This window comes from Caretta caretta, chromosome 27 (genome assembly GCF_965140235.1).
Source record: "Caretta caretta isolate rCarCar2 chromosome 27, rCarCar1.hap1, whole genome shotgun sequence".
Taxonomy (NCBI): Eukaryota; Metazoa; Chordata; order Testudines; family Cheloniidae; genus Caretta; species Caretta caretta.
In genome coordinates this window covers 15,365,471-15,384,155 of record NC_134232.1, presented here as the reverse complement: position 1 = coordinate 15,384,155, position 18,685 = coordinate 15,365,471, and the positions used below count along the sequence as shown (strand labels likewise).

The window sequence follows — 18,685 nt, the reverse complement described above, 5'->3', positions numbered from 1 at the left end:
CGGTTGAAATGCAGTGGCAGCTGTCCCATGAGGACCTGCTCCAGACCCCTGCAGTCTGTCAGGGCTTTGCACACTTGCCTCATGGGGGTTCTCTGCGGCAGCTCATTAAGCACCAGGATCGTGGAGCCAGAAACACATGGGCAGTGCTGCAGGGGGTGGGGTGGGGGAGAACCCAATGCAAACCTTGTCCCACCTGTGCACCAACCGCTCCCTGTCCCCAAGCTCCATTAGAGCACACAGGAGAGGGAGTCTATGGAGCTTGTCCTGGAAGAGATGGTGAAGAGGGCCCTGGTGCTTGTTCACGGTCTGTTTGGATGCTGCTGAGGGCACCAGAATTCCTCTCTGGAGGAATGTCTGTGAAACCTCCCTTCTTACCTCTGGCTTTGTCATTCCTCTGGCATGCTAGACGGTGAGTGTCCCAGGAGCCTGTGCAATGCCTGACGCTAGTGGGGCCGGGGCCTGTTATCGTAGTACATACTAAATAACAAGGGTTTGTTATTGTAGGGTTGAATATAATACACCTAACAAACAAGGGTTTGTTACTGTAGGGCTGCTCCTGCCTACGGCCTTCAGGCCTGTTTCTGTTTTGTAGGGAGGCAGATACCCGGTCCTGGGTTGGGGAGTGAGCTGGGGGCAGGGGCAGGTGTGGGGGGCGGGTAATGGGGGATGCTTCTGCCTCTGGCCAGTGCTGAGAACTGTTACTACCGGGGCTGCCCCCAGCTCCCTGGGGCCAAAGCAGCACCCCCCCCCTTTGCTCCCCAGCCCAGGAGGGGGCGCAGAGCTGCCCCTCCCCAAGGAGGCCTCACCTGGGTGCCCACGTCCAGGGTCCCCAGGTGTGTCCCCGTGGCTGGGGGGGTCTCTCGTCCCACGCGCTGTCTGCAGCACGGACCCCCCCATCCCCAGCGAGCCGCCGCCGCAGAGGCAGGGGGAGGGACCGGGCCTGGAGCCGCCCCCGGGAGGAGGAGACGCCGACGGGGCTGAGCGGCCCCCCCCGGGCCCTGCCGAGCCAGACTTCGCTGCACACCAGAGCTGGCCCCGGCCTCGGGACCGAGCCGTCCAGAGCCGCTTCCCCCTCGCCCGGGACGGGGCCAGCACCGGGACCCGAGCGTCTCGGCAGCGTCCCCTGGGCGCCCCGTCCAGCATGAGCCGCCAGGGCATGGCCGCCCACACCCAGACCCGCATCCGCACGGAGCGCTTCGCCGACAGCTACACGCTGCTGGGCCGGGAGCTGGGCAGGTGAGCGGGGGGCTGGAGGGGTCCCCCGTGGTGCCCCCAGACTAGGGACCCGCTCGCCCCTCAGTCACTGGCCCGCAGCAAGGAGAGGGGGGCTGAGTCTGGCAGGTGCGGGGGGGGGGCGTGTTTGTGTCAGTGTGTGAATGTGTGTGTGTGTGTGACCGCTCAGCTTGTGCTTGACAGTGTGTGAATTAGTTGGGGGGCGGGGGGATGTGTGTTGCTGTGTGTGAATGGCCCGGGTGTCGCTGTGTGTGTGTGTGTGTGAATGGCCCGGTGTCGCTGTGTGTGTGTGAATGGCCCGGTGTCGCTGTGTGTGTCTCGCTGTGTGTGTGAATGGCCCGGTGTCGCTGTGTGTGTCTCGCTGTGTGTGTGAATGGCCCGGGTGTCACTGTGGGTGTGTGTCACTGTGTGTGTGAATGGCCCGGGTGTCGCTGTGTGTGTCTCGCTGTGTGTGTGAATGGCCCGGGTGTCACTGTGGGTGTGTGTCACTGTGTGTGTGAATGGCCCGGGTGTCGCTGTGTGTGTCTCGCTGTCTGTGTGTGTGAATGGCCCGGGTGTCTCGGCCTGGGGAAGCGTAGGCCAAGCGCTGTTTTGGGGCCTCGCCCCCCGGCTGCGAGCGCCCGCGGTGGGGGCCGTGAGTGCGCGGTGGAAGTTGGGAGCAGGCTCCAAGCCCCCGGGGGGGCGCGATGTGTGTGGCCTCGCTTGGGGCCGCACCGCTGGTGCCCACATGCGGGGAGCACTGAACAAAGCTGCCCCCGTGGGCGTCACAGCCCAGGGCCACTGAGGCAGGGGACAAGCCCTGAGCCCGGGGCCCTGCAGGTTGTGGCAGCAGCTCTTGGCTGAGAGCCGGGGCCGGGAGAGGAGGTGGTGGAATCGCCAGATGCCGCCAGGCCCTTGGGGTTTGTCGCTCACTCTGCCGCCTGGAGCAGGGGTGGGGAGGCCTCCTTGCAGGCACCGCCAGTGTCCTCAGCTGACCCCTGAGCCAGGCTTGCAGCAGGGAGCCGGGCACAGCATGGACTGGGGGGTGGAGGGATGCCACTGGGATCCCCTTCCCCTCTGGGGCCTGAAATAACCCGTGGGGGGCATGGAAAGGGCCTTTCCTAGCCCATCTCCTCACTTCGCTGGCACCAACCGAAAGTGCCCAGGTCGGGCTGCGGCGTCTGGGGGAGGGGAAGGAAATACAGCAGCTTCTGGTGAAGGAAGAATCTCTTGTCACACAAACCGCAGCCACACACGGGGGCAGAGAGCCTGTAACCCTCCCCCCCCCCCCCCCCCCAGGCAGAGAGCCTGTAACTGTCCCTCCCCCCCCCCCCCCCACGGGGCAGAGAGCCCTGCACCCCCATCTCTCTGAGACCTTCCCCCGGCGCCTGGCTTTGTCAAACGCTGGTTTTCCCGCCGCTGAAGTGCTGTTTGGCTGTAGCTGCCCGGTGTCAGGCGGGGGGAGCTGGTTGCAGGGAGGCCCCCAGCATTTCAGTGCTCTGCAGACTGTCGGAAGCCGAGTGCGGTGCGGTTTCTTGCTTAGAGCAAGTCTCTTGCTACCTGCTGAGTTCCTGCTAGCCAAGAGGAGACCAACCTCCCTGTGGCGTGCGGCTCTGCACAGAGCGGAGTCACTGGGTGCTGGGCAGGTGGTGTGCCCTAGGCGTAGCACGAGCAGCCACCGGCATGGGGGAGCTCTCTGTGTTTAGCAGGCTGCTGGCACTCTGAAAGCAGCCCTGGATTCCCCAGGGCTGAGGCCGGAGCTGGTACCCACCCTGGCTATCTTTAGCAGCACAGTCTGCCCGGGACAGACGGCTGCAGCTGGGTTCTTGTGGCGGAGGCTATTTCTGAGCCGGAGCCTGATGCCCTCGCGGCCTGGGCGAGGACTTGGCATCTCACCCTGTCTTAGCCATTGTGCCAGCCACCTCTTGCCCTAGTCCACACTGGCTGCTGCCTGCCCTCAGCAAGGGGAAGGTAGCACAGAGGCTGGCCCCCACCTTCCGACCCTGAGAACGTCACCCTGGGAGCAGCCCGCAGGGCCTCCTTTCCGTCTGTGCCTGTGGCCTAGGGGCCAGTGTGGCCCTGTTTCTGGCAGAGCCAGGAGATAGGCCCAGCTGCCCCAACCCAGTGTCTGAGCCTCACAGTCACTGGTGGATTGTGTCCCCCCAGCCTCCCTGCGAGGAAGGGAACAATCATCTCCATCCCACTGCTGGGGACTGAGGCCCAGAGAGATGAAGGGACGCAGCCAAGGTCACACGGGGAGTCTGTGGCAAAGATGGGAACTGAACCCAGGTCTCCGGTGTCCAGCCCAGTGCACAGTCCTTGTACCGCCGGGAAGAGCCGAGAGACCCCTAGTGGTGGCTGTGTAGCCCCTCCCCGCCCCTCAGGGAGTGGCGCCTGCTCTCCTTATGCTTTTTTTAAAGAAGAATTCAAGCATGAAGTTCAGAGCTTGTGAAAGTGAGAGACAAACTGCCCATGGCTGGAGCCAGGCCCGGTCCTGGGCAAGCCTCCTGCAGCAGCTCTGCTGGTGCCCCTCTAGCCCGCCCTGCAGCCCCTGCTACTCACCCGGGCTCCCTAGACACAAGCTCTTCTGGTGCCCCACAACCTTGACCGACAGCCCCCTCTCCCACCCCCCCAGCCATTCCTGCTCTGGGTCTCTCTCGAGTGGGGTCGGCACATCAGGCTGGCCTGGGAGGTGCATAAGGAGGAGCCAAGATGAACCAAATCCAGTCTGATGGGGAAACACCTGCCCCCGCCCACGTGGTTGGGCCCAGATGCCATTGGGTGGCACCTGTGAGCCCAGAGTGCTGGGTTCAAAGCAGCTGGGCCCTGCTGGGCTGCACAGCCCCCATGCCCATCCCCTGGCACTGTCTGATCTGAGCAACACTTCGAGGACCCACCCAGGAGTCCGGCTGACCACAGAGCTGGGAGCTTGCTGGTCCCTGCATTTCCTGGGCATAGAGGGAAGCAGAACCGGGGGGCTCCTTTCGGGCACCTAGCCCCTGGCCTGCTCCCTGCATCATCCTCAGGAGCTCGCTGGCTGCAGCTGCCCCTCTGGCTTTGGGAGCACAAGCCATGGAAGCAGGTGGCTCATTTCCTGCAGGAGGAGAAGTGGCTCCAGGCGGAGCCTGTCTCATCTGCCCCAGCTTAGCACAGGACACCCTGGAGACGAGCCCCACAGTGTGGGTCTGCAGAGTAGGGGCTGCGGTCTCCTTCAGCTGCCCTGGCCGTGGGGTCCAGTGAGGAGCAGTTGGGGTGGGGGGTGTCAACTCCTCGTGCTGCAGGGAGAGAGCGAGATGCTGACCCGCTGCAGCATGAAACGTTCCTGCAGCGCGACGCACTCGTGTCCAATTTCCGCTCGCTCAGGGGCAATGAACAGGCTCCTGGAGACGGGAGGCCATGAATCCTAGGTCAGCCCAGGCTGGGCACACGGTGGAGACGGCTGGCCGAGCTCCTGGGAAGGGAGCTCCTCTAGCTGGGTGGTGGCTGGAGCAAAGGGCTCTGGGGCTGCTGGGCGGGAGGCAAAGGGCATCCCCCTGGGCTGGAATTCCAGTCGCTGCTCCTGCCCCACTTCTCTGTGCACCTGACCAAGGAGGCCAGGGGCTCCCAGCTTACCCCAGGGTCCCCAGGCTGCATGGCAATAAACTGGAGGGTTCATCCTGGAGGAAGGGCCCCCCCTTCCCCCCCAACTGCTTGGCCCAGCCCAGGAGGGTGCAGAGCTGCTGCTGCCCATGCCTGCCGCAGGGGGTTAAGTGACCCGCAGGGAGCCCCGGCTCAGAGAGGGGAGTCCTGCCATGGTCCTGCCAGGTGCCATAGTGGCTGGGGCCAGCTGACCAGTGAATTGGACTAGCCCATGCCCCAGTGGTCCCTGGAGAGCCCTGGGCCCAGGGCAGGTTGCGTGCTGCCAGTGGAGAGCCAGCTCCCAAAGGGGGGCTCCCCCGGGGACCGAGCTGGGGTGTGAGCAAAGGGCACCAGGGCTGGGCTGGCAGGGGGCCGCGGGCAGGACTGAGGGGCCCTGGCAGAGCTGTGGCGGGGGGAGCCCAGGGCTGGGCTGGCAGGGGGCCGCGGGCAGGACTGAGGGGCCCTGGCAGAGCTGTGGGGGGGGGGGGAGGGTGCCATTTCCAAACGTTCTGGGGACGAGCGGCTGTCGCCAGAGGTGGCCCTGAGAACAGCCGAGCGGCTTGGGGCTGGGCATGAGCCAGCTCTCCAGTTCTGTCCAATGGTGCAGCCGGGGGAGCAGCTGGGCGAGGGGTCTGTCATCTCTCGCTAGCCTCACCCAGGCCACTTGTCTCTGGAGCCCAGGGACAGGGGATGGGCGGCCTGCCTGAGGGGCCAACTCCCCAAAAGGGCCTTGCTAGGAGAGGCCCCAGACACTGCGTGTGGCAGGTCGGGCCTGGCTGGGTGGCCTGGCCTGTGACGCGCCGATTGACGCCCGGGGACAAGGGCTAGGTCCCTGGATGGCTCCGGCTAATTGGGAGCAATTTGCTCTGGCTTCCTCCCGCTTTTCTTCGGGGCCAATGACGCGAGACAGGGAGAGACTCAGGCTGTGCCAGGGCCAAGGTGCTGGCTGATGCACGGTTTCCTGGCATGGCACGGCACAGCGTGGGGCCGGCTGGCAAGGGTGAAGGGCTGCTTCGTGCCAGGATGGGGTGGCCTGTGCCAGCCAGGAAAGCCGTGTCTCTCTCTCTCTCGTAGCCAAGGGGCAGTTTTGGTAGGGCTGGGCCGGGACTTCGCCTGGAAGCCGGGTTCTGCTTGGGCTTATGGGGTGGTTGGAGCCAGAGCTGGGGGGCCAGGGTGAGGTGGCTGCGATCCTGTGCAGGGTGAGTGCTCGGCTCCTCTGGCTCGCAGGAGGGGCTGCCGCTGTCTGGTTGTGGCTGGAGCCGTGTGGGTCGGTTGGGACCCACGTGTATGGCATGAAGCAGCCTGTGGGGGAAGTGCTGGCAGGTCTCTGAGCTCCTGCTGGCTGCTGCCCCAGGGTCTCCACAGTGCAAATGGGCCTGTGTGCTGGGGTTCTGGGGTGCCCCCAGCTGCCGCTCGCTGAGGAGCGGAGTCTGGTGCCTGGGACACGTGGTTCCCCTTAGGCGAGGGGTTCCTGGAAACGGCAGCAGGGAACCTCTCTGTTTACACGGTGAGATCCCGGGATCCTGGCTCCTCCCTGCCCCGCGTGACCCTTCTGCCTGCAGGGCGGGAGCTACCCTGCCCCTGCTTGGTGGCTTCTTCCCCCCGGGTGCAAATCTGCAGGGCGCTCCCCTGGCAGGGGGATGGGGGCGTCTGAGTGGCTCTGGGGCTGGCCCTGGGGGAGCTAAGCTGCAAGTCGCACTCCCCCACAGGGAGGGGGCCCTGTGGATACCGCAGGTCCCAGAGGTCCCCAGCCAGGCTGTCACTCTCCAGCCCCAGAACGCAGCTGTGGATAATGGGGATACCAGGCCGTACCCCTGCTCAGGGGGCCACAGGGGAGCTGTAGGGTCTCTGCAGTGCTGGGGGCCGGGTTGGCAGTCGGGGTGCATGACGCTGGGGAGGCCTGTGCACCCCCTTCTCAGCACTGAGTAGAGCCATCTCCGCCCTCCCTCTGACCCAGGCCCCTGTATGCTCCCCCCGCCGGGCCTCCCTGTCAGCGCCCGCCCTGGGCCTGGCACCGCCGGTGGGTGCAGGCCATAGCAGGGGAGGCTGAAGGCTCCTTCACTGGCCCGAGTGCCACTTAAACCCTTCGAGCCAGCACCCCCAGCCTGGCTGCTCCTTCACCTCTGTGCCCCCAGCTTCCTGCGGGAAGCAGGGGCTGGGGCATTTGCACAAAGGGGGCTGCTCGGTCACAGGCTGGGGCAGGGGGGTGTACCCCCATGGGGGAGAGGACCGTGGGCACTACAGCCTGTGGGGGACGGGCAGGGGGTTGGGCCCAGGGCTGGGGGCCCAGGGCTGGTCCCTGAGTCGCGGAAGCTGCACCTTGTGGTGACTCTCACAGCTCAGGGGCTCGCCGGGGCGGGGGCTGGCTGCGAAGAGATGGGGAGGGAGGGCAGGGGGGCCGCGCAGTGTGGGGAGGGGGCGTGGTGATGGAGGGGCCGGGGCCAGCCCCTGCTCAGTTCCCTGATGGCTCCTCTCCGCAGGGGCAAGTTCGCGGTGGTGAAGAAGTGCCTGGAGAAGGCCACGGGCCGGGAGTTCGCAGCCAAGTTCCTGCGGAAGAGGCGCAAGGGCGAGGACTGCCGGCTCGACATCATCAACGAGATCGCCGTGCTGGAGCTGGCCGCCCGCAGCCCCCACGTGGTGGATCTGCACGAAGTCTACGAGACACCCGCCGAGATCGTGCTGGTGCTGGAGTGGTGAGTGCCGGACGGCGGCTCGGGTCGGGGCTCCTCGCCGCCATGGGCCTGGGCAGACAGGGCCCCCTGCCCCTCACGCCTCGGCCCCACGCTGAGCCCAGCCGGGGCCCCACGCTGCCTCACCTCTTTGCTGGTCTCACGGCCCCAGCCCTTCCGTACGCGCCCCTGGCTCTGCATCGCGAAGGCTGCCCGCTGGGCCCATTCCCTGGTTCAGCCAGTGGGGTCGGCGGGGGCAGGACCCTCTACAGAGCGGGGCATGGTCTCAAGTTGCAGTGGGGGAGGTTTAGGTTGGATATTAGGAAAAACTTTTTCACTAGGAGGGTGGAGAAGCGCTGGCATGGGTTCCCTAGGGAGGTGGTGGAATCTCCTTCCTTTGGGGTTTTTAAGGTCAGGCTTAACAAAGCCCTGGCTGGGATGATTTAGTGGGGATCGGTCCTGCTTCGAGCAGGGGGTTGGACTAGGTGACCTCCTGAGGTCCCTTCCCACCCAGAGATTCGAGGATTCTCCTTGGTGCTGCAGGGAGGTGTCTCTGATCAGGGCCCTGCAGCCTCCTGTGGCTAGAACGTGCTTCCCAGGGTCCTAGAACAGCCTGTCCATAGAGTGCGGACAGGGGGTACCTACAGGCTGCGGTGGGGCCCGTGTCAGGGCACCAGCTCCCTGCCCTGCCTGGCACCTGTGCTTGAAACCTGCTGCCTCGGCTGGCTGCATGGCTGGGGCTGAGCTCAGCAGGAAGTGACTTAACCAGAGCGTGTCTGAGAAACAGCCTCAGCCCTGTTTCTCAGCTCTCTTTCCGGGCAGCTGCTGATCTCGGGGCCGCATCCTGCCCGCACGGCTCCACCACAGGGCCCTGGCTGGGTCCCTAGAGAGCGTGGCTTCCTGTCTGGGGCCTCTGCACGAACCAGGCCAGGCTCACTTACCGGGAAAGAGACCCAGGTGGTGCCGGGACAGTGACGTAGGGACGGGAGTGGCAGGAGACAGGAGTGACACACCGCAGGGCTGAGGGGACGGTGGGGCTGATCATGGGGTGGAACGGAGCAAGGGGGACCCTGTGCTGTTGGTGGGGGAGGGCTGGTTCTATGGGTCCGGCAGCCCCCTGCAGTGGGAAAGGAGCTCTTGCTACTGGCAGGGCCTCTGGACGGTCCCATGCTCTGCCCTCCAGAGGCTGGTGGGTCGGGGCGGTGTGTGGAGGGGTGCCAACCCAGCCTGCCTGGGGAGCACCCTCCTAGGGAGGAGGGAGAGCTCGACCTTCATGTCCCTGTAGGGACTGGACGGAGCAAGGCCTAGGGGGCATTCCTCACTCAGGCCGGGTCGGAACCGGTGACCCTGAGGTGCTGGGACCCTCCTAAGTACCCCCCTCACTGGTCCTGGAACAAGCGGGAGGGGCTGGGCTGGGGCTGGCTGTTGCCGGCACGATGCCATGGGCACGTGAGGCAGGCTGGGCATCCGGGTAACGAGCGTGTTGGGCATGGATGCTACCCTGGGCCCCTTGCGCCAGTGTAAACACCAGCTAATTACACAGCCCTTGACGTGGTGCTGGCAGCAGGCACCTGCCCAGGTGGCTGGGGGACCCCGTGAGACCTGGGCCTTCCTGGCAACTGCACCCCTCCCCGCTGGGCACGCAGGTGGAAACAGAAGCTTGCAGCTGCTCTGGGGATTTTCTGAAAGTGCCTCGCTAGCCCTAGGGGTCTTGGGCCCACTGGAAAGGCGGATGAATTCTGCTCCCCAGCTGGCCCCTGCCCGCTGCCGGCGCGCTGTGCGGCCGCTGGGAAAGGTGCGTGGGTGGCAGTCTCTGAAATGCGGCGGTAGCTCGGCCTCGAGTTCCCAGAAGCAGCCAGTGGTTTTGTCTGTGTTTTCTGCACCCAGAACGGGGCTGTGATCTGCTCTCGCTGTAACCACAGCATGAGGTGAGCTAAGCAAACCTGCCCGTCCGCACGCTCCCTCCGCTCCTGCAGTGGGGCTGACAAGCCACATCCGAGATCAGCGCCCCCAGTGCGCAATGCAGAGCCTAGCGCAGTCCCTGCCCTACAGGTTTCAAGCTGACTAGGCAAGACCAGGGTGGGAGGGGACCAGAGAAGGGAAGGGACAGGCCCAAGGTCCCATGGCAAGTCAGGAGTAGAACCTAGGTGTTCGGACACCCAGTCCAGGGCCCTCACCACTGGGCCTTGCTGCCTCTGATGTCCCCTAGAGAGTCCCCCCAGATTTGAGGAGCAGCTCAGCCTGGAGTGACCCCTCCGTGGCCTTGCCCACACTGGGGACTGGCCCCAGTTCCTGCAGTCACAGAACCCACGGCTCCCTGCCTGGGCCAGCTGCTACCTCACCCCTCTGCTCAGGTGCGCCAAGCGCACAAAGCCAGGGCACCAGGGGCAGCGCCCTGCAGCCCCGGAAAGCCACGATCTGCCCCCTCCCTTCCTGGCTTCCGGCGGGGGCCACAGCGCGTGGCTACCTGCTAGCCTCCCGCGTGGCTGAGCGTGGCATGGCAGGCACTCCCGGTCTCGTGGGCTCAGCCCTCCATATGACTCCCTCAGAATTCAGTCCCCTTCCAGGGTAACAAACCAAGGCTGCTTTCACCCCACTTGGGCTCCCTTCAGGCCAGTCCCCTCAGAGTTACCTCCCTGCCTCCGGACTAGAGCCCCGCGTCCCAGGCACCTTCCCGGAGCCCCCAGCAACCTGCTGCAGCCCCTCACTCGGGGCCGGGGCCGGGGCCAGCTGCTCGCCTTGGTTCCTCTACTCAACCTGAGGTCTCAGCTCCTCCAGGGCCATCACCCCTCTGATCCCAGCCAGCTGGGGCCAGCAGCCAGCAGCTCCCTTTAAAGGGCCAGCCAGCCTGCGCTGGGGTTAGCTGCCACGATGCACATCGCTGGACTCCAAAGGGGAAGTCTGGGAAGAGGATCCTGGGGTGGCAGGGCCGGGGATGGGCAAAGACCCACCCATCCCACTGGGGCACCTAGACTGGGGCCTGCTCTGAAGCCGTATCCAACCCTTCCTGCCCTCACTGGTCCCATGGGTGCAGGCTCCCCAGGGAGGTTTCTGCCTCTCGCAGTTCCTGGAGGCCAACCCCTGGTTCCCTCCCAGCCTGGGCCTGCCTGGCACTGTGACCCCTTGCCAGGAGGCTGGGAACAGCCCTGCGGGCCAGTTGGCAGGGAAACGGCCCCGGCAGTTCCTGGTTAATCACTGGCACAGGCTGGAGGGTGTCCTGCGCAGAGCTGCAGAGACACGCCGGGCGAGGAACCAGCCCGGCGGGCGCCCAGGAACATGCGGCATCCTGGCTGTTTGGGGGCACCTTAGGGTCAGCAGCGTGGGAATGAGCAGCTCCATGGGGACGGTGCCGTGCTCCCTGCGGCTGGGCCTGGAGCCGGGCGCTGGAGCAGGCAGGGCCTTGCCAGGCTGGGTGCACGGCCCTGCCCTCTGGGCGCTGGGGCTGCTGCTGCGGGGACATAACCAGCGAGTAGCAGGCTGGGTGTTGGCCACGGCGGCTGGGCCAGGAGAGTGAGCTGCCAAGAGCCATCTCCTGGGATCCCGGCAGGAGGGGGCTGGGGTACGGGGCCCGGGGGGGGGGCTGTGCTGACGCAGGGAATGGGGGTGGAGCCCTTCCCCGAGGGGTCCCCGCCCGCCTGCCATTTGTGAAACGAGCAGAGTCAGGACGCCTGGGTTCGACTCCCAGCACTGGAGGGGAGCGGGGCCGAGTGCTTAGCACCAGGGGTGGAGGGGGAGGCTGGGAACCAGGTGCCAGAGCTGTGCCTGCAGTGGGGAAAAGGGGGGGTTAGCGTGCGCTGGGGGGCGGGCTAGCACATGCAGGTGCTGGCGGGAGCATTTGCCGGCAGGGCTCTGTCCCCCCCTCACCTGCCGTCCCCCCCACCAGCGCGGCCGGCGGGGAGATCTTCCAGCAGTGCGTGGCGGAGCAGGACGAGGCCTTCACCGAGCGGGACGTGATCCGGCTGGTGCGGCAGATCCTGCGTGGCGTCGCCTACCTGCACCAGAACAATGTCGTCCACCTGGACCTGAAGGTACCGGCGAGGCCGGGCGGGGGAGGGCGGCTGTTCCTGCCCGAGGTGGGTCTGGCACCCGCCTTGCTGGGGGCGCCCGGGAGGGCGGTCGGATGGACACAAGCTTGGAAAGGGCTGGTTCCCCCAGCGCTCCCAGCAGCCTCCCCTTGCCCCGGCACCAGGGCCCCTGCCCTCGGCTCACACCCTGCCCCTGCCCCGCAGCCCCAGAACATCCTCCTGACCAGCAGCAGTCCCCTGGGCGACATCCGCATTGTGGACTTCGGGCTGTCGCGCCGGGTGGACGCCGTGCGGGAGGTGCGCGAGATTCTGGGCACGCCGGAGTACGTGGGTAAGTGGCACCTCGGCTGGCAGCAGAGACCAGGGACGGGCGGGGGAAGGGGGCGGGGATGGGGGGGGGACCATCCCTGTTGGGCTGCAGACAACGGTCGTGCACTCACGGGGGTGAATCTGCCCCAAGTGCCTGGGTTCTGAGCCATGTGCCCAAGGGCCCTGGCACCTCGCTCCAGCAGAGACGGGCACGGGGCATGGGTCCCGCCCCGAGCCGGTTCAGCCCTGTGCTGAGCTCACTGCGCAGCTGCTGCCCCCTCCAGTGCCCCCCGCTGCCGGCCTGGGCGCCCTCCTCACCCAGGGGCAGAGTCGCTGGCAGAGGCTGGCCCCAGCGGCAGGGCCTGTAACTCCCGTACGTTTCCCTTTGCAGCCCCCGAGGTCCTGAGCTACGAGCCCATCAGCACAGCCACCGACATGTGGTAGGTTTCTGGGGTCCCTTTGCCCTCTCCTGGGGGCATGCGTCAGCTCTGGCCTGTTGTGGGTCAGGGTGGCGGGTCTGTCCTTTCTCCTGTGGGGTGGGAGCAGGGTAACGGCGCATGGGGGTCCGGCACTAAGAGGCAGCTGGTGATGTTCCCCCCGCCACAGGTCACCAGGTAGCTGCAGCGTTTGCTTGCGGTGCCTCGTCTGCAGAGCTGAGTTCCTGCTTGTCCTGGCACGGGGCACCCCGGGAGAGGGCGCGAATCTCCCCCGCCCCTGCAGATACTCTCCCCCCAGAAGGCGCTGTGGCCCGCCCCAGGGTCCTCGGCCCCTCACCCAGTGGGGGGGCGCAGTGCCCACTTGGGGCATGACCAATACTGCAGTTGGGGCCTGCTGGTGGGGTGTGGGGGGTGCACAGGGCTAGGTCCCCTCCATCGGCCCCCCCAGCTCCGGGAAGGACTCTCAGCAGAGGCGTGGGGGTGACAGGGGGCTCAGCCTGGGGAGGGGCCGGGAGGGAGGTGAGCACAGCCAGCGAGTCTCATGGGTCTGGCCTTGGCTGCGGGGCTGTGCCACCCTGTCGGCTGCCGCGTCTCCTCCCGTCACACACAGACCAGGCGGCTAGCGCCGGGGGGAGCCAGGCCCTGGCCCGCTGGGCTCCCTGCGGGCTCTGACCCCAGGGCCTCTCCCCAGGAGTGTCGGGGTGCTGACCTACGTCATGTTGACGGGCGAGTCGCCGTTCCTGGGTGACACCAAGCAGGAGACCTTCCTGAACATCTCGCAGGTGAACGTGCAGTTCCCGCCCGACGTCTTCCAGGGCATCTCTGCCCAGGCCATCGACTTCATCCGCTCCCTGCTCGTCAAGAACCCCAGGTACCTGCCGCTGCCCCCTGGCCTTGTGTCACGGCGTCCCCGGGCGATGCTCTGGAACTGCTCCCCATGAATCCAGGCAGGACTCTGGGGAAGTCTCCTCTCTGGGAGCAGCCTGTCTGCAGGACACACAGCTCACCCGGCTTCCCCCTTCCTGGGTCCGACCTCGGAGCATTCAGCCTCCTCTGCCCCTCCGTGCGCTTCCCACAGCGAGTCCGCCCAGGCGGGGTCCTGGGGAAGCCAGAGGGTCCTGCCCCCCAACTCCGCAGTCAGACGGGACTCTCAGCCAGCCAGTAAAACAGAAGGTTTATTAGACGACAGGAACATGGTCTAACTCAGAGCTTGTAGGTGCAGAGAACCGGACCCCTCAGCTGGGTCCATTCTGGGGGGTAGTGAGCCAGACAACCACGTCTGCCCTTCACTCCATGTCCCAGCCAGCCCCAAACTGAAACTCCCTCCAGCCCCTCCTCCTCTGGGCTTTGTTCCTTTCCCGGGCCAGGAGGTCACCTGATTCCTTTGTTCTCCAGCCCTTTAGCTCTTACCTTGCAGGGGGGAAGGGCCCAGGCCATCAGTTGCCAGGAAACAGGGTGTTGGCCATTCTCTGTGTCCAGACCCCTGCACACACCTGCCTTCTAGGGCTCTGCAATGATCATACACCCTTACCCCACCCCCTAGATACTTAAGAACTGCATAGGGGAAACTGAGGCACCCCCAAAATATTCAGAGGAAACATTAAGAACAGTCCCACTTTGTCACACCTTGCCACGCAGCCTCAGGCATGTGGCACCCGGGTCAGAGCCTCCTGCCAAGTACGCGCTCCCGGCACCTGGGGAGATCAGCCCTGGAGCTGGCCTCGCTGGTGTCCCTGGGGAGGGGGCTCGTTGCTTGGCTGTCACCCCTGATGCGAGCACGGTACGGGAGGAAGGCTGGGCTCTCGGAGCTACGGGAAGGCAGGGCAGCCCCGGGGCAGTGATGCAGGCCGGGGGCAGTCGCAGGGGTAGGGCCAAGGACTCCTAGGCTGGGAGCACTAATCCCCTCCCTCCTGCCCGCAGGAAGCGGGCCAAGGCCGAGCAGTGCCTCCAGCACCCCTGGCTGGCCCCAGCCCCGGCCCCGGCGGTGGAGCTAGTGTCCCCGGTGCGGGCTGAGACGGAGCAGGCCCCGGCGAGCGAGGGCAGCAGTGGCCCCGAGGAGGAGAAGGAGCTGGTGCTGGTGGCCTCCTACACAATGCCCTGCCCCTGCCGGCAGCTGGGGGGCCTGGAGGGGCGGGACACGGAGCTGCCCGGGGCGCGGAAGCCGTTCCCAGCCCTGCAGGAGATTGCCCAGGAGCTGGTGTGCTGAGCTGGCAGCCCGCGCCCCCTCTGCCCGCTGCCTTGGAGAGCAGCACGCAGGACTCGCCGTGGGCCTGCTGGGCACATTTCCGAGCCTGCCCCGGACTCGGGAGGGATGGGCCCCTGGAGGGGTGGCCTCCCTGGGAGCAGGAGCAGCTTCGCCTCGGTCCCGGGAGAGCCAGACGGGATAGGTTGGGTCACTGGGGGGGAGGGGAGCCCCCCACTGTCAGTGATGGGGACAGAGCACCCGTTACCAGCAGGAGCTTGCTGGGGTCACTGCCCCACAGAGCTGGACCAGGCAGCGGCTGCAGGAGGAGACCGAGCCCCTGTGGCCTCTATGGGAGACAAACACCTTGGAAAAGCCCTGGGGGTCACCCCTAGATCCCCACAATTCAAACTGCAAACCGAAATCTGCAGCAGCTTCCCCTGGAGTTGGGCAGAGCAGCTGCCGGCAGGAGCACAGGGCCTGGCAGGGCAGAGGCTGCTTCAGCTCCGAACCCGGGAAGCTCCATTTGGGGGCTACGGCACAGGGATGCCCCCCCGTCCTGGTGTGGGGCATGGAAGGGCCCCACGGCCTGGCCCCACCCCACCCAGCAGCAGACCCAAGCTTTGCCTCTTGTTTCTGAATTAGCAAATAATGTACTGGTCCACTTGGGCCGGGGGGAGGTCCACTGGGCCGCAGTGACTCACTGTTCTGTGCCAACGTGCTGGACACGGGGAGAGCCCTGGTGAGGGCAAGGGGCAGGTGGCACTAGGAGGTGGCTGTGCCACCAGATTTCCACTGACGCTCCAGGTGCCGATTGCAGGGGAAACTGGAGCAGCCCACGGTCTGCCTGCCTTCCCACCTTGGCATCAGGCCGCCAGGCAGGGACCGAACCGGGAGCTCCTGCCAGCGGGTGCCTGGCCCAGCAGGTGTCTGGCCCAGCAGGTGGTGCCAGTGGGCTCCCGCTCAGGGCAGCCTGTGGGGCAGCAGCCAGGGCCTGGCGCTCCCAGCTGCGGCCGCGCCCGGCGCTGGGCTTGGCGGCCGCGCTGCCGGGTGCTGCCGCTTGCCCCGTGGTTGCTTCATGGTTTTGAAATAAAGGATTAAAGTTTCTCTCTTTAAAAATATTATAGCTCCTCCCCCAGGGGCTTCCCATGGGCCCCGTGCCCCACAGGGGCCCCACACGCTCACCCAGGCAGGCACAGAGCCTAGCTAGGGCTGGTGCAACCGGCCTCTGCCCCAGGGCTACGGCCACCCCAGCAGGGCCCCCTGCCTGCCTCTCCCCGCCAGATGCAAGCCCGGGCTCCATGCGAGCGGTTTGGGCAGGGCAAGGGGGGGCTGCCAGTGCAATGGGACGGGGAGGAGCAGGTGTCCCAGGCCCCAGTGACCTGCTGACTCTGGCTTTGAAGGGAGCAGGTTGCAGGGGCTCCCCCAGCCGCTGAGGGCTGAGGCCCCATGGGGGCTGCAGTTCCGGCCGGCACAGGTGGGCTCGGCCCCCGCGGTGCATAGGACGGGCGGTGCGTTTCCCGGTGCGGCGAGCTCCTGGGAGCGATGGCAGAGCAGACGGCCATTGACTTGTAGCCCCCAGTGCCCGCGTGGCGGGGCTGGGCCAGGCAGCTCCTAGCCTGGAGGGCCGAGCACCTGACTCCCTGCCAGGGCCATGACAACAGCCCAGCATCACAATCCCACCTGGTCGGCACGGTGCTGCTGGGCTCAGGAGCCACCCAGGGGAGCTCAGTACGGTTTGCTGCTCTGCCAGGCGGGCACCGGTTCACCCCCTTCCCCTGGAATGCACCCAGGAAATGCCCCGTGGCTCTGAGGATGTGCACATGGCAGCACAAGTGGTGCCCCCATCTCAGCCGGCGTAGCTGGCTCGGGTGGTACATGGCCTGACCCATGCCCAGCCCTGCGCGTGGCTGCACTGTACTGGAGCTGGGACCTAGGGCAGAAGGAACAAACCCGGGCACCCACCTCCCCATCCTCCCTGGGGCTGGCTCTTTCCTCCAGCTCCCCTGCCTCAGCTCCTGGGGCACGGGCTTGGTGGCCGAGCCACCTCCCCCCAGCTCGGTGGGCTTGCACAGGGCAGATTCATCAGTCTCTGCTCCCACATAAGGTGCAGTGAGGAGCTAAGTGGCTCCAATTTCCCGGAGCCCCACACAGCCCCGGTAGGCAAGTCCTGCTAGCACCCAGTGCCTGCCGGGCAGCCCGTCTCCATGCACCCAGCCCCTGCCAGGTACATGCACCCAGCGCCCCCCAACAATCCAGGCATCCTGCACGGGGGTTTGCCCCACAACGCGCTCATGGCCACGTGCCCTGGATGAATGGCCAGCACCCCCGCAGCGCCTCCCTGGGGCCGAGCACAGGGGCTCTGACCCACTTTGGGGCTTTCTCACCACTTGGGGGGCTCCACAGGGCACCGGTGGCCCCCGAGCACTGCAGCTACCCCTTGGGGGCGCCTGCCTGTGGGAGCTCTGCTCCTGCCCCATGGACCCCAGCCGCGTGGCGACGAGCTGATTGGCTGCCTGCCCGCTCTGCCAGGAGGGAGGCCGATGCTCGAAGGGGCAGGCAGCGTGAGGCCCTCAAGCCCCCCCAAAATTTAAAAATCCAAGCGAGCGAGGACTCCCCTGCTCCAGGGAGCCAACCCCCGGGAGCTCCACTCAGCAACCCAGGCTTTGCCCAGCGCTGTCTGCACTGGGTCTGGGTCCCAGCTGCCCAGTACTCCCTGGGGTGAGTCCCCAGGAGCCATTTCCCCCCCATTCCTGCCCTGCAGCCTTTGTGCTCCCGCTGTGATCTGACCCCCTGGCTGGCTGGGCTGTGAGCCCCTCGGGGCAGGTCCCCCCGACCCAGGCCGGGGCCCTGGCCCCACTGGGTGTGGGGCAGCACTGTGCCCAAGGGCCCTTTGCCCATCCCGGCTGCACCAGTCCCGGAAGAGGCTCCACCAGTCCCGGTCTCTGCTGTCACCTAGCGAGCGCGCAGCAGCATGCACGGGCCTGATCCCTCCGTGCAGAGCTGCTTGTCCCTCCCCGGGGCCAACAGCCCCTCGCACTCGGGCCTGGCCTTGCTCTGTCCTGCTGCCAGGGCAGCCGCGGTCCCTGGGCCCAGCCGAGGGCGAGGGGCTGCAGCCGGGAATGGAAGCTGGGGCTGACCAGGAGAGGGCAGTGCGGCACCAGCGGTGGCTGGGGCCCTGGTCCAGGCTGGGATGGGGAGCAGGCAGCTCCCCCGTCTGCCCCTTTTCCTGCTGACTCTGCCCTGGGCAGTTTCAGGGGCACCTGCAGGGGCAGAGCTGGCGTGCAGGAGCCCACCGCTGCCCCCCTTCCCCCACCTCGTCTGTATGTCCCCTGGCACCCAGCCCACACCGCCCCCGAGCAGGGGAACCGCGGGCCCCAGGCAGAAGTTGGCACGGAGCGCTCTGGGCTGCCAGTATTCCAGGGAGGATGCCAGGACGGTGGCCACGCCTCGGCGCAGAGGAAAGGCCAGGCTCCTTGCTGTCTCCCCGCACAAAGGTCAGGGCTGGAGCCTGGGGCCCCGCTCAGGGCTGTAGGTGCACGGGCAGCCGGGTGCCATAGGGTGGGCAGGGTAAGCTAGCTGGCGAGGCATGCCCGGGCGAGGGTGAGCAAAGCCCCCCCAGCTGCCCCTGCATTTACAGCCTCCTTAGCTCCATGCCACCCGCCTGCCTCCCCCTTCCCCCAGCTCAGGCCCTTCCTCTCCCCGGAGCTCAGGCTGCGAGGTGGGGCCCCGGCCCCACCACTGGTTAGCCCACAGGGGCTCTGAGGTGCTGGCCAAGGTTGCCCCAGGTCTTGTCCATCCCCCTCACAGTGTGCAGGGTCCCCCAAGCCCTCCTCCGCCCCAGGCTGCAGCGACCCGTCCCCAGCCTGCCCCGGCTGTGCCCAGCTCGCCAAGGGGCGAGGAAAGGTGGATTGAGCAGCCGGCCCCAGGGGCCTCCCTTCATCTCCGCCTTGAGCCGCTCTCTTAGAAACGGGCCCCCAGTCGCAGGTGAGGAATAGGGGTGGGGGCTTCCCCCACATGGCCAAACCCCATCAAATGGCAGGGCAGGGGTTGAGGCACAGGAAACGCCCCTGCAGCCCTTAGGGGCTCCTGTCCCCTGTGGTACTGAGGGCAGGGCGGGGCATGCACCCCACGCCCCAGCATTCGTGGGGGCAGGAGGGAAGGGATGGTGCTGTTGCCCCGTTCAGAGGAGTGGGGAGCAGGGCTGAGGGCATGACGGGGGCCAGGGTGAGA

At 66.6% G+C, this 18,685-nt stretch overlaps 1 protein-coding gene across 1 annotated transcript; it reads left to right on the top strand.

Annotated features, from left to right (window-relative positions):
* Positions 1–973: 973 nt before the first annotated feature.
* LOC125626702 (serine/threonine-protein kinase 17A) lies at positions 974–15,571 on the top strand. Its single transcript, XM_048830036.2, has 7 exons — positions 974–1,236; positions 7,311–7,523; positions 11,383–11,527; positions 11,729–11,855; positions 12,225–12,273; positions 12,962–13,141; positions 14,191–15,571. Exons 1-7 carry the CDS (start codon positions 1,142–1,144, stop codon positions 14,474–14,476), a joined length of 1,095 nt encoding a protein of 364 aa, XP_048685993.2. The 5' UTR covers positions 974–1,141; the 3' UTR covers positions 14,477–15,571.
* The last annotated feature ends 3,114 nt before the right edge of the window (positions 15,572–18,685 follow it).

Excerpts from the sequence above, each read along its gene's own strand:
- LOC125626702 (XM_048830036.2), top strand. The coding sequence starts at position 1,142 with ATGAGCCGCCAGGGCATGGCCGCCCACACCCAGACCCGCATCCGCACG. Across the intron at positions 7,524-11,382 it reads ATCGTGCTGGTGCTGGAGTG|CGCGGCCGGCGGGGAGATCT; the intron begins GTGAGTGCCGGA and ends CCCCCCCACCAG. Across the intron at positions 12,274-12,961 it reads AGCACAGCCACCGACATGTG|GAGTGTCGGGGTGCTGACCT; the intron begins GTAGGTTTCTGG and ends GCCTCTCCCCAG.